This window comes from Triturus cristatus, chromosome 1_2 (genome assembly GCF_964204655.1).
Source record: "Triturus cristatus chromosome 1_2, aTriCri1.1, whole genome shotgun sequence".
Lineage (NCBI taxonomy): Eukaryota > Metazoa > Chordata > Amphibia > Caudata > Salamandridae > Triturus > Triturus cristatus.
This window is the reverse complement of record NC_140580.1, coordinates 556,875,544-556,890,621: the sequence shown is the minus strand read 5'-3', so window position 1 is coordinate 556,890,621 and position 15,078 is coordinate 556,875,544. Positions and strand designations below refer to the sequence as shown.

Genomic DNA, 15,078 nt, shown 5'->3' with positions numbered 1-15,078 from the left:
CTTTCAGTTCAATTGTAGGAAGCGATACTATGTTGACCCCTCTTTGCTCCAAAACATTACAACTGTTTGCCTAGGTCACTATCAGACACTGACCTGTTCATGCCAGTAACACTCTTAGTTTGTTTCTTAATGAAAAGGACTGACATTGCAAGCTGGTGTTTTGTAAAGTAATAACAACAATAACCATACTGATACAACTGCTACAGCTACAAATACCACTACAATACAATTAGTAATACTACTAGCAATGCCTATAGTGAAGGCTATTATTATTATTCATAATGGCATGAACTATATAAAGGCACCTCTAAATGACACATATTATTATCAGCATCATTGAATTATTACTGCTGAAAGGCTGAGAGTACTTATATGAACTTAATATATGTATGTACAGAGGATACATAATGGGCAACCATGTAAAGTGCATTGGCACAGTATTGAAAAGAGCTGGCTAAACAGTTATCCCTTCCTGTTAAAACCAGAGACCCTAGAAAGGGTATGCCGCCATGTGTCATAGATTTTATGAGGGGTGGTGGCCGCCATGGGACAAACTGAGCGGTGAGGGGAATGAGGAATGGACCTCAAAGTGAACTCTATTGGATCTTGTTTGTGAAAGGCAGAGATTTCCTTGGATTTGCCACATAAACGAGTTCAGGCTCAAGTGAATGAAGATCTTATCCCTCCAGCACATAGTCTCCCACTCCCATCAATGTGTCCAATCAACTCTCAGCACTCAGAAACAGCAGTGGCTAGAGACTAAGGAGTCACCCATCATTGCCCAGGTTCTTCAAAAGCATTGGTAAGTCCTAAATGCAAGAATATTAACATTGATTGTCGAAGACAACTAGGCTCATTTAACAAATGACTTTACTTTTATTTACTGACCCTGAGTTTCCATGGCGTATGTACTTATGCTCCTGTGTAAACCTTCCAGAGTTTTTAAGGAATGGAAAGGGAGGATGAGAGAGTTGGGGAAGCAAGAGGTGGCAATACCTTAGTCTCTATGGTTATGGTGTGTTCTAGGGCCTCTAGAAGGAAACAGGACGGTAAGACAATAAAAGTAAGGTGTTTTCACACCACTGCATATAGCAGAATGTTTTCTTCTTGTCTAAGGTGAAGGGAGCAATCTACTCACAAACTATTCGTACCTGACTTGGCATTGAGGGACGGCATTGTAGCAGCAGGCCACCGTGGGTGTCTGATTGGTGTGTGGGGTATAAAGGTCTTTCCGAGGCAGTCAGGGCTGCACTTTTGCTGTGCCAGGTGGAGAGCGTGGAATGAGTAGCACTGCAATGAAGTCATTCATGTGTCTTATGCAGAAAGATGGTGAAAGCCAATTTGAGGTTTACCCTGTGACCTTGTGAGGAGGCCTCCTTGCAGATGGCTTATGATAATCCATGTGAGACGTTAACCATGGATATCTTGTGAGGCTTCGTTAGTAAGCAAACGATCCGATGAGGCCTTTGTTAAGGCTGTAGAAAATGTAATGTTCTCTCAGTGTTGACTTAGGCAAGAAGGCGACTTTGCCATTGAAGATCACTCAAGGTTCTATGCTGTCTGTATTGATGGTGGGGTAGGGTCATATTGACAGGGCGGCCAATCGGCCATTGCCTGAGGGTCCTGTGGCAAAGGCTAGCTGGTGAGACATTTTTTCAGCTGCAAATAAACTCCCAACATTTGCCTCGGACGCCTTGGCCACCGACACAGGACCCGAAAGGTACCTGCTAGCTTAGAACAGAGGTAAAACCTCAGTATGACCAAGTACAGACCTTTGGTGGGTCATTGTCATGTACAGTAGGACAATGGGGCAAACAGAGCAGGCACAACCTGTGATGGGTATCTCCCCATCCTGAGACACTGAGCGTGAAAATGAGGCATCGGTAAGTGATAATGCTGTTTTTGAGCATCACAGCTAGCATGTTACGTAGGGGTGGAGTGAAAGGGGGTTGTGCAATGAGCCAGATTACACGTGTTGGCCATTTAAGAGGCTCTGCATTAGTCTCCAGTAACAAACAGATGAGCCTCGGTGTCTGCTACCACCTTGTCATCTTCAAAACTGCCAACCAAATTGAGCAACTTCAAAATCAATTGTTTTCTGACAACATTACTGTGAAAACATTCATCCTGGGACAACATAACAAAGGGGAGGGAGAATGGATATTGTTGGGGAGTAACAAATTAGAATGAATGAGTGGTGCAAAAGGGAGACAAAGGGAAAAATGAGGAGCACAGGGTGGAGAAGAATGACAAAAAGAAGGGAAGAGAAAAGGAAATTAGGAGAGAGGAAAATAACTCCCCTCCAACATTTCATAACAAGCATTTACAATGCAATGGTCTCGGCATTGTTAAAGTTGGAGCTATTGGCATTGCTCATGACATTATTTTTGTTTATGTTTTTGTTTTTAAAACATTTTAAAAAAACGTCTCTAGTTTACGTCACTATCTAACTCACATGCACATATACACACTGGCTTGCACGACCACAAATAAAAAAGCCCCACGACCTATAGACACGATACACAACTGGTATCTTCTTTAGTACCCATCGAAATAATGGACACATAAGTAGTGTAAACATGTTGTCAATACATATATGATGCGTCGCGCCAATAAAGTATTGTTGTAGTACATTACAAATATAACCAGAGTAATTACGTTATTAAAGTATACGTTCTTTCCTCAATTACCACCTAATCTGCGAGAAACTCCGGCGCTTATATCAACCCTTTCCCCTACAATTTTAAATCCGTAGGTGCGGTGCAGCGGCGGCAGGCCGAAGATGGAGGCGGCGCCGAACGGGCCGAGTTCGGCCTCGTCCAACCCCCGCAAGTTCAGCGAGAAGATCGCACTGCAACGACAACGGCAAGCGGAGGATATAAATTATATATGATTTAGGCTTGATATGACACACAATTATAAAAGGAAGATACACGCTGATTTAAACATTGCAGGGTCCGCTGCCGTATTAGGTGGAATCTTTGGATTTTGATTTAATCAGGAGTTTAATGCTTCAGATAAAATGCTCTGTCTGTAGGTGAAGTCGAAGGTATTTGGTGTGTGATATTCTAGAATCCAGATAAGCACATGCTGTGTAGACTTTAGTAGCATCTATTGAAATAAGTTGTCACTTGCTGTTCATCCGCCTTCATCAGTCGCATTTTACATATTCAATGGGTCCGAGCAATTAAGACTCACGTTTGGGTGTGTTTATAACTTGATAATCGAGAAATAGGCAAAAAAATAGTTTCATGTTAAAGGATGTTTTTTTTTTTAAATTTATTTGTGATGGGACGACTTTACTGTATATATTGCGTTAAGGTTTAGCAATCATACGAAACCATTTAAAATAATTCAGTTCAAGAATGCAGTGCAATGTAAAATGAAGCGCACTCAGACGAGTAAATCTGGAACATGGTTTTAAAAAAAAATATTTTAAACGTGTCCCATTTCTCTAGATAATACCAACTACTTACAGCTAGCCGCAGGGTGTGAAGTAAACTCGCACATAACAGGCCTTTGAGCACCATAAACAGTAAAGCCGATCCGAGCAGTTTCTCTAATCGTTGTTGAAAGTACCTGGGCTGGGGATTACAGTAATGCTTGTCTCCGAGGGAAGCAGGGGATTCCTGTCACGAGATAGACAGTTGACCCAATGAATAGCAAGCGCACGGATCTCTCGGCCTGCGTGAATTAGTGACGTAAAACGTTCATACGAGGACGTACTTCAGACGTGCATGATGTTTATGTTTGCGGCAGGCCCAGGGGCCGAGGAGTTCACGCAGAGGCAAAGATATGAAATTACCTGCTAGGAGTTGGTGTGAGACCGGCGAGAGGTGTGTAAAATCTCTTACATGACAGTAAATCAGGCATTTGGCGCTAGATTGCACCTGTCCTCGTGTGATTAGTAGCGGGCTCAACACTTCCTTCTCACAGGGCTGCGCGCGCTCACCTGCATTGTTTACTCCATTACCTGAAACACAAACTCACTTTGTTGCTGCCTCCATCATCGCCTGGAGCCCTCAAGGGGGAGTGTGAATGGAGGGTCAGGCCTTTAAGCAAGTTTCTGTCACACTGCGAGCCCTTTAATCAGTAAATTGTCCCCGTGGGGTGCAAAGAGCCACCTAGGGAGGTATGTTTAGATACCTTCGGGTGGATGAGCCGCCTCCATTTTTCACGGGAGCCGAGAGCAGGGGGAGAGGACGCCATGAACACCGCCGCCTTTCTCCGAGGCGAAGAAGAAATGCCTCGGAGAAAGGCAGCGGCATTTCCGGATTCGGGGGCGTGTTTTGCTTTTCTCTCCTCTTGCCATTGGCTGGAGGAGATAAACAGAAAAGTTGAAAAAAACACGCACCCGAATCCGAAAAGGACGGGGCCTGTTCGGAGTGACGAAGCTCTTCTCCAATGGCTGGCCAGCATTCAAGAGGCCAGCCAATGGAGAAGAGGGGAGAAGAGGGGCGGGTTCAAGCCCCTCTTCTCCAAGTCATTAAATCTCGGAGCGAGACTGCGCAAGCGCAGCCTTCGAGCCGAGACCTAAAAAGTAATTATCCACAAGCTTGGGCCACTTTTCTGTTTGATGTCCGGGCCTAATTTTGATCCATATCTGATCCTGAAGGGGGTGCATAAATCTGGGCTATGAGAATGATTCGCATGTCAGGGCCGTCTACCTCAGAAGTAGTCTCTCCATTTTGAATATAGTGAGTACAAAAGCCAATTACTGTGAGATCATTCCAGGGCTTGGGACCAGAAACTGGAGAGCGGTGTCCTTTACATCACAGATTTGATTTAGCAGTCTTTCAAAAACAGTAGGTGGGCACTCTACGCAAATTAAGCCCCACAATAGGGCATTATGTGCATGATGCAGTATGTACAGGGGGCTGATAAATCCTGGGTCAGACTGGCCTTTAAGGGCAACCTGGCAGTGCCAGAAGGGCTGGTCTGACAGATGACTATGTTGGCAGGTTTTTTTGGCTTGGGTTAGAGCCTAGGCCTGTTTTATGGTTTGTGTTTCCCTGATATTACCACAAACATTGCCTGCTGCAAGCACAAATGCATGTAGTCTCCCATACCTTGTAGAACACCTATAAAATATCTTCACAAGTTCAAAACATGCACCTGACGTATGTGCAGCGTTCTCAAGGAATTCAAAGTCATACTTTAGCAGGCCTTAATTAAATGGGCTTTAGTAATTACACCCCAAAGAGGTGACACCGCAGCCACCGTTAAAATGCAAACACATAACATGACACAGTGCGTCAATCGTGATGACCTTTCAATTAACTTGAACATTCCAATGCAGCAGGGAAACATTCCAGTGCAGCAGGGGAGCATTGGATGACAGCTGGGCAAGTGACTTTGAGAGATTTGAGTTTTAAATGTTTAAGTAACAGAAGGAGAAATAAAAGCTGCCTTGATTTGGAATGCGTGAGTTTCTAAATCTTTACTTATATTTCAGTACATTTTTTGTATGCCTTAGAAAATCTTCAAGGGGGTGTTATGTAATAAGTAAATATGTGGTAAAATGAAGATGGGTACCACTTGGTATAATTCAAGTACCTTTTATTCCATATGTCGAATGCTCATGACTTAAACACGTCCTGTCTAGCCAAGATCCAGGCAGCAACTGACAACTGTCACTGCTAGTACATTGGGTGGAAAACTTCCAATCTGGAACTTATGACGTCATAATGCATCTTGGATATTTGCACGTGCTTAATCAGCTACAATGCTACCTACCAGAAATTACCATCATTCTTTTCTTGTGACCTCAAGGCCATCGATTTGGTCCAGCCATCCAGGAAAGCAGCGAAGGACTTTAATAACATCGTAGACAATGAATAGCTTGACATTTTTCATCACACGAAATAGTGTATGAAAGTCTGCTGCCATTGACAACACAAGATAACATTTTGTCACTAGGACATATATGTCCTGCATGGGTTCCATGCTGTTTGTACCAGGCCCCCGCTATATCCACCTAGATCTATGTCAGTGCTGCATCCACTTATGGTACGTCTGCTGCCTTCTCTTACCTTACGATTACTGCTGCACCCTCGTCTTCCTAAGCCCTGCCGTTCTATGTCTGTGCTCTTCCTTCTACTCTTAGCCCTATCACATTCTTCTAATTCTAGTTCACTGCTGCATCTTCCTGTCCTTCTAGAACCCTATCCCTGTCTAATGTTTCTAGGTATCTGCTGCGTCATCCTACTTGTGGACTCCTGCCCTCCTCTTCTAGTTCAAGTCAAGGTCAATGGTGCATGCTTCTACTTCTGGAACCATGCCACCTTCTCCTAGTTCTAGGTCATTGTCGCAACCTTGAACGTCTGGGCCCCCTCCCCGCCTGCTCCTATTTCTAGGTCAGTGCTGTATTGTACTTGTAAAAACCTATTGGGTTTTCTAGTTTTCTTTATCTCTGTATACCTCGAGTATCCTAAATCTAGCTTACTGCTGCAGCCCAAAATTCTAGATTACTGCCTCTATCTCTTACCTCTAAGTCACAACTGAATCCTTCTGGTTTCAGAACCCTGTTGCCTTCTCCCTTTTCTGAGCCACTGCTGTATTTTATCACTTCTGGATCCCTGTTGCCGTCAATGAATTCTAGGTCACTTTTTCACCCTCCGACTCTTATACTCCTAGACCTTCTCCAGTCACCTTCTTGGTCACTGCATTCTGCTACGTCTATACCCAACTGTGCTCTCCTAATTCTAAGTCACTGCTGCAGTCTCCCACTGATCCATCCTCCCACTTCTAACTTTTCCACCTACAATTACACTGCCACCCTCTCTCCCGTGTGGAGCACTATTGATCACTGTTGCATGCTCCCATTTCTGATCTCCAGGGATCTCTCCCCACTAAAAGAACATTGGCCCCTTCTCACACTTTGTTCCACTGCCGGCATCTTCCACGTTTTAAAGGCTAAGATCTCCCTCAAGTTTTAGAATGCTGCTGCCTCCTCCACATATGGGTTGTGTATGTTCTTCTCTTTTGAGGGCCTGGGGCACTCCTGTCATTCTTTCACCAATGCTTCTTTGATTCCTCCCACTGGAGACCATGATTGCTTACCATCCCTTGTGGACCACTGCTGCTTCTTCTGGACTGTGGATGGGGAGATGAGAGGCCCTGTCCGCCTCTTGAATGCTGCTATTGCTTCTCACTTCTGAATAGCTGATGCCTTGTTCTATACCGCAGACACCTCCTATATTTTGACTACAGATGCCGCATCTCCACCATTGTTCCTTTCTCATTATTCCCAGAAGGCCTCTTCAAACTGCTGGATTACAGACGTCCTCTTACTTTGGATTGTTCCTGCTTTTTACCCAAGTAATTGTACCCTTCAACAGATCGCTGATAAAGCCTCCCTCCCTGGGATGGGCTCTGGATGCATTTCCACCTTCGAGCCAGCGATGTCTCATCTAATATAGGGACTGGAGAAGCATCATCCAAAGTATGCCCTTCTCCTGCATTTGTCACTTAGGACTCCTTTCTGTTACCATTCTAAAATCCTAAACACATCCTTTAATTTCTGCAACTCCACTGATTATTTCAGCTTCTAGATGACCCATCCCATGCATTGCTGGTGGTTGCTTTAGTACAGCAATGTTTGCATTACGTCTGGGCAAGACGTGCCTTCACAGTTCAAGAGTTGGGGTACCTATTCCAAGTCAAGTACTACTGCTTCTTTTCCAATGTAGCCAAGATGGAAGCGATAATACAGGCCATACAAAAGTTGTAAACAGATTTAGGCGATCTATGTCACTAGATATATGCTGCAGAAAAACAACCAATGACTTATAGACGTATGTTGCTGCACTGTCATCCAGACCAGGGAACCCACTGGGTTTGATTGTGGCAGTTCTGAATACTAGATCTCTGCAAAAACACCATCTAGAGATTTTTACTCTCCTTAAGGAAGGGTATATTGATATTCTGCCCCTGACAGAAACTTGGATGGGAGACGCATCAGCCCCCGATATTATTTCCTCCCTACCAGGGAATTTTGACGCCATTTGGCACAATAGGCAAGATAACAGAAGAGGGGGGGGTGACTCTTTTTAAAACCAGTCTTACGGCTACCATGTTAATATCAGAAAGCTCTGATAACTCTGAGATTTTAGGAGTTAAGTTTACCTTTAACTCCTCCTGTTTCGTACTTCTGACAGTTTATCGTCCCCCGGATGCAACCACTGGCTTCTGCGATTACTTTGGCGAAACTCTATCGGACCTTAGCACACGCTATAAAAAGCTTATGGTCGTAGGAGATTTCAACTTCCATTGGGAAAGAATCCCACGAGAGCCACAAGCTAAACTAATCGACATGACAATGTCGAATTTAGGATTTCACCAATTGGTAAACTGCCCCACTCCCATCAAAGGGCATACCCTTGATCTGGTTTGGTCATCTAACCAGCAAGACAGGCTCCTAAATATTCTCCCATGTGCTTGGTTGGACCATTCCTTAATCTCCTGCTGGGTCCCTGTGGATAGCTCCCCCACCCAATCTCCTTCGGAATGGAGGAGAGTGCGAAGCTGGCATAAGATCCAGACGGGAAATCTCACAGACACTCTTCAGAGACTACCCTTATGTAGACCGGAGGGGGGCTATACCAACATTGACATAGCCAGCCAGTCCCTTAGTAACACCCTCCAATCAGCTATTGACCATTTAGCTCCGGATGTATGTCGTTACAACGCACACTTTTACAACGCATGCACTTACAACGCATTTTTTACAACGCAAAATCCATTACAACGCACTACACTTACAACGCATGGCACTACAACGCATTTTTAAAAACTACCTTTACAACGCATACCATTACAACGCATAATAGTAAATTGCATTTAAGGTAAGTATTAGATAGTATAGGGGTAAAAATTACTATTCTAACTCCAGGGGGTGCAACAGTAGGGTAAGTGTTGGATAGTATAGGGGTAAAAATTACTATTCTAACTCCAGGGGGTGCAACAGTAGGGTAAGTGTTGGATAGTATAGGGGTAAAAATTACTATTCTAACTCCAGGGGGTGCAACAGTAGGGTAAGTGTTGGATAGTATAGGGGTAAAAATTACTATTCTAACTCCAGGGGGTGCAACAGTAGGGAAAGTGTTGGATAGTATAGGGGTAAAAATTGCTATTCTAACTCCAGGGGGTGCAACAGTAGGGTAAGTGTTGGATAGTATAGGGGTAAAAATTGCTATTCTAACTCCAGGGGGTGCAACAGTAGGGTAAGTGTTGGATAGTATAGGGGTAAAAATTGCTATTCTAACTCCAGGGGGTGCAACAGTAGGGTAAGTGTTGGATAGTATAGGGGTAAAAATTACTATTCTAACTCCAGGGGGTGCAACAGTAGGGTAAGTGTTGGATAGTATAGGGGTAAAAATTACTATTCTAACTCCAGGGGGTGCAACAGTAGGGTAAGTGTTGAATAGTATAGGGGTAACAATTACTATTCTAACTCCAGGGGGTGCAACAGTAGGGTAAGTGTTGGATAGTATAGGGGTAAAAATTACTATTCTAATTCCAGGGGGTGCAACAGTAGGGTAAGTGTTGGATAGTATAGGGGTAAAAATTACTATTCTAACTCCAGGGGGTGCAACAGTAGGGTAAGTCTTGGATAGTATAGGGGTAAAAATTACTATTCTAACTCCAGGGGGTGCAACAGTAGGGTAAGTGTTGGATAGTGTAGTGTAATATTATGCGTTGTAATGGTAGGCGTTGTAATGGAATGCGTTGTAAAGGTAGTTTTTAAAAATGCGTTGCAGTTTCATGTGTTGTAAGTGTAGTGCGTTGTAATGGATTTTGCGTTGTAAAAAATGCGTTGTAAGTGTAGTGCGTTGTAAAAGTTGCGTTGTAAAGGTTGTTCCCCTTAGCTCCAGAACGCAGGGAAAGAATAAAGCCCAAACGTAAGGGGGCTCCCTGGTTCAATGAAGCTTTGCTGGTAAACAGACAGAGCCTGCGTAAAGTGGAGAGACAGTGGAGGAAAGCCTATGACTCCACTGATCTAATCCTTTATAAAGCTGCTCTGGCCCTATATAAGAAATATATTACCGCTAGGAAAGCTGAATACTATGAGGCTCGGATTATAGATGCCCCTAATAAACAGAAGGAAACTTTCAAGATCTTAAATGAACTCAGCAAAAAGGTCGACGCCAAATCAACCTCAATACCTTTTGACGTCAATACCCTACAGACTTTCTTTCTTCAGAAAGTGACAGATATTCTCCATGAGATCGACAGATCCCCTATCGCTCTGAGTACCCAGGAACTAGTGCTGCCTCCCACCTCATCAGTTAAATCCCTTAAAGACTTTCCCCCTCTGGACTCAGAAGCTCTGGCATCACTGATAAACAAAACCAAATCTGGTTCACCGGCCGATCCGTGTCCACCTATGATCTTCCAGATGGCCCTCCCAGTTTTGGATTGTCAGATCCTTACACTTCTTAATAACTCCCTGGCCACTGGCCAGGTACCATCCAATTTGAAGGAGGCCAGAGTTATCCCCTTACTGAAAAGCCAGGAGCTGACAAGGCTGAGCTGAAAAACTATAGGCCTATCTCGCAACTCCCTTTCTTAGCTAAGGTCATGGAGCAGCATGTCTTGAAAGTACTATCCGGCTTTCTTGAAAAATCTGAGCTACTCCATCCACGCCAGGCCGGCTTCAGAGCCCACCACAGTACGGAGCTAGTTATGTTATCTGTTCTTGACGATCTCAGATTAAAGGCTGATAACAGAGAACCGAGCGCCCTAGTACTCTTAGATCTCTCCGCAGCATTCGACACGGTCAGTCACTCTATCCTACTGACTCGACTGGCGGACTTGGGATTTAGGGGTCCTGTCTACAATTGGTTAAAGTCCTTTTTATCTGGACGCTCGCAAAGGGTTCAACTCGGCGATCATACTTCAAATAGGGGTGACATCCCCTGCGGCGTGCCTCAGGGCTCTGCATTATCCCCTCTGCTTTTCAATATATACTTGCAGCCCTTAGTGACTGCACTGTCCAAGCTGGATTGCCGAGTTTTTAGCTATTCAGACGACACCCAGCTTATCCTGAGGATCGACAACTCGGCCCATGCTCAAGAGACAGTTCAAAACATCCTAAGATTTACTACTAACTGGATGACGGTTGATTCCTTGAAAATTAACCCTGACAAAACAGAGGTTCTCGTCATTCCTGCAATTAACAACTCCTGGAGTGGCTTGTTCTGGCCCAAAGAACTCGGGGCCCCTCCATGTCCGTCACCAGTTGTGAAAAGTCTGGGAATTAAGATCGATTCTGAACTCTCTTTGAGTTACCAGGTCTACTCAGTGGAGAGCATCTGCACCGGCGTCCTGAGACAACTGAGGAAACTGGTCCCCCTCCTATCAGTTTCTTCTATGAAGTCCATAGTTTCGGCTACTATCCTTTCGCGCCTCGACTATGGGAATGCGCTCTATCTAGGACTCCCCTGAAACTTACGAATCGACTCCAGGTTGTACAGAACGACGCCGCTAGACTGATTTTTAGCATTCCTAGGAGGACCCATGCTTCACCCTTGCTGCGCAAGCTACACTGGTTGCCTGTCAGACAGCGCGCAAAATTCAAAGGCCTGTGCATTGCTCACAAAACCCTTTATGGTCACGCCCCTAGCTACATAAGGGAACGTCTAGTTAAATATGTGCCAGGGCGAGTACTTCGTTCCACAGATGCCTTTCAGTTAGTCTGCCCTCGGAGCAACTTGGTTACCAAGGGTGGACGAGCTATTTCAGTCATTCTGCCTCGACTCTGGAACCAACTGCTGGATACCTTACGAAAGGAACCGGGTTTGCTCCCTTTCCGGAAGCTGCTAAAAACTCTGTTGTTTAAAGACACATTCTAATTCATTCACCACCAGGACTGTCCGCTCCGGCTTGCATGCGACCTCTTCTCTGTCAAGCGCTAAGAGACCTGTCGGTATATACGCGCTATATAAATAAACATACAAATACAAATACACTTCAAATTCTTTAAATTCTTTAATCCCCACTAAATTACACAAGATAACAACTCTGTAACCCATGAGTACAGGCATTGCCACAGCCATCCATCAGAGTTGCTGCACCTAGCCTGGCATTGCAAATTCAGTCAGTAAGTAGGTGGCAAGCAAGATCTGCAAGATAGTGAACTAGACTAGTGGTTCGAGGTTCGGGACTGACAAAAAAATTAAATAATATTAAAGACTAATAAAGTGTATATGAATAAAGAACCCAAACATGGAACTGAGAATTTTAAAACGCTCCATAAATGTGAAGGAATTTTAAATTGGAGGCAAGTATTAAGTCCTGAGACTGATTTGTTGGGACAGTGCAAATGCATCAAACAGAGTATAGTTGGACGATGAGTGTCCTCAGTCGAATTTAGAAAAACCCCAACTTTCCCATTAAACTTTAAATGCTGATCATTTGTTCTAATGTTTGTGAATTAAATTGAATATTTCATCATTTGTGTATTTGTTTGAATGCTTGTTTCTGTATGTTTGTGTACTGTTTGCGGTACAAATCACCAACATTTCTTATTTTTGGGTCCTGGCTTCCAGGTCCCTGGTTATCAATAATGTTTATTTATGTGAGGGGTCCTTGGATTTCAAAAATGATTAAGTGGGAGTCCGCAAAAAGTCAAAAGAATCACTGAACTAGACTTTTCCAGTCTCTCCGGCCATAGAGTCACTAGGAAATGTAGCTGATGTGCCTAAACCCATAGACGACTAGCCGCATTCTTTAGCATCACAATGGAACAAAGACCCAGTACCAATCATAAACAAATGGATAAACAGCATGACACGCTGTAGTATAAATGTGAACACACTCTCAAATCTGCTATCCTCTACTACCAGACCTAAGGACAGATTGGCACCTATTTCAGATGGATAGATCCCAAAGCACATTGAACTGATACCGGATATTGTAATTGATAAAATACACTTGGTGGGTACGGAAACACTGCATAGTGTTGTGCTAGGCCCTGATACATGTGTATAAAATTGCCTACCTAAATTGAATTAAATACAGTTTTCTTTGTACTAATATGTGCGCTCGTATTGTAAGCAATGTTTCCACAGTGGCCACTTTCCCTTTGTGGATCACGCAAATGTCTTCTCTATTACATCTGGAGTGATGACGGCTTGTGAAACTTCTGAATTCAGATCTTGTGGTCTACTGATTATGTCGTCATAGCTGGCTAGAGATATCACCGTCCACTACCTTGTCCACCTACAACCTAAATGGACCATAGAAGATCTCTACCACATCTGCCACAAGTATCCCCTCCCAGCTTTAGTCTCTTACTGAGTCCTCAATCTCTTGAATTAGCTTTCCCTACCTGCAATGTGCGGCTACCTTTAACGTCTGCCTATTTACTACCTTGTACTGTTATTTCCTTCCATTTTGGAACCACTACTGTCAACATTCAGTACAGCAACCCTGCCAATGCATTCTACTTCCTGGCATTTGCCTGCCACCCCATTTACTGTCATTATTGTACCCTTAGATGCTACCACCCCCCCACCCCACCCCCCACGGATGGCTTTGACTGCAGCTTGCATCAAGGTAAATTTTAGACAAACAGGTGTGCACATTTCCAGCCTCACAATTAACAAAAATTGCATTTTAGGCCCAGTGTGCCAATAGATTTGTATATGTTGCCATTCGTCATCATGATTTGCAGCACTGAAACTGGAGAGCGAGGCTTCACACCAGATTCGCCTGCTGTGTGCTATACCAAGGTTTAGAACATTCAGCATATAAAGAAAATGAATACTACGAAAATGGGAGCTAGTTTAAATTGAATAATGCGGGTACATGCATGGGGAATAAAGGCTTTTGAGAAGGGGGTAGATAGAGAGATACTGTGCAAAGGACTATTTTAGGTTGCTGTGGAGAGAGGAAGAGATGGAAGTACATTAATGGACCAGCCACTTAACAAAGCTGGGAGGGTCTCACAGACTCAGCATTATTGCAGGTTTTCCCTAGCTCTCTTTTTTCAATACCCACGTGTCTGTATCGAATGCTCAGCCCTCTCTCTCCCAGTCATAATAGGATTTCACCCCAGGGTCCCTGAACTGGTTTATGTTTCCATCACCAGCATCCTCCCAGACTGTACTGCCAACACATAATGGCTGGGTGGCCACGCGCATCTATTATTCATGGCAATAACTCTCTATCCAGCTCTGGAGTGGTGATGATGATGAAGAGTCTGAGGAAGAGAAGGCTCGGCTGCCTGATCCAAGGGTAGAGAAGCCTTTTCAGTCGGAGAGCGGTCTGTGGCGCAAGAACTCTTTTCATGGGTGTCTCACCAGAGTGAGTGAGTGAGTGAGTGAGTGCGTGCGTGCACTGGGAAGGGTCTTTTTTCAGCTGATAGACTGGATAAGGTGTGAAAAAGAAAAGGCCCCGGACAGAGAAGCAGACCTTGGGGGCCCTGAGCCTTAACCAAGGCTCAGAGCCCTGCTACCCTACAGCCTCGGGTTAGCAGGTGTGCTCCTTTTCTTTCTCAGGACGAGAAAATGGAAGGGGTGGATGAGGTATCACTTGTAAAAAGCCATGTAAAGCTCAAGGGAGGCTGGAGCCTGAAGCTTGGCTCTGGCTCAGCTCAAAGTCCTTCTGGAACCTCCAGCTCAAATAAGCCGAGCTTTCACAGGAGGCACACTGACTACAATATGGAGAGCCAGGTTCATATCTGACTTTGGGTTAGCGTCCTGTGAATCCTGGCAAATCTCCAGGTGCAGAAAAAAACGTGTTATGTAGTCTGTCTCTTTGGTGAAGCACTCGTATGACTGTGGGTAAGGTTCTAACTATATAAAACCGCCCAAAATAAAATGTGGATTCCCATCTGTTACTGACGCTCTAATCTCATCCTCCAAGAATTAAGGACAAAGCTTTAACTTTTGATTTTAGAAAGAGATTCCCATAGGGCGGCTGAATTGCACAGTATGGAACTGGTAAATTTGGGATCAGTCACTGCTTCACCAAATTGTGTGATCCTAGGCAAATACTTTATTTTACCAGAAATCCTTTGTTGTTCATATTAGAGCAGCTTCAAATACGTGATTCCATGTTGTGTACCAAAAA

The 15,078-nt window shown here is 44.2% G+C and overlaps 1 protein-coding gene across 1 annotated transcript in view; it reads left to right on the top strand.

Moving 5' to 3' along the window:
- Window positions 1-14,690, top strand: part of LOC146867620 (caveolae-associated protein 2-like) — a 35,139-nt gene extending 20,449 nt beyond the window's left edge. The window contains exons 2-3 of the mRNA XM_085623321.1: window positions 14,179-14,310; window positions 14,505-14,690. Of these exons, the coding sequence (XP_085479447.1) occupies window positions 14,179-14,310; window positions 14,505-14,690 (318 nt within the window). The remainder of the gene's footprint in view (window positions 1-14,178; window positions 14,311-14,504) is intronic.
- The last annotated feature ends 388 nt before the right edge of the window (window positions 14,691-15,078 follow it).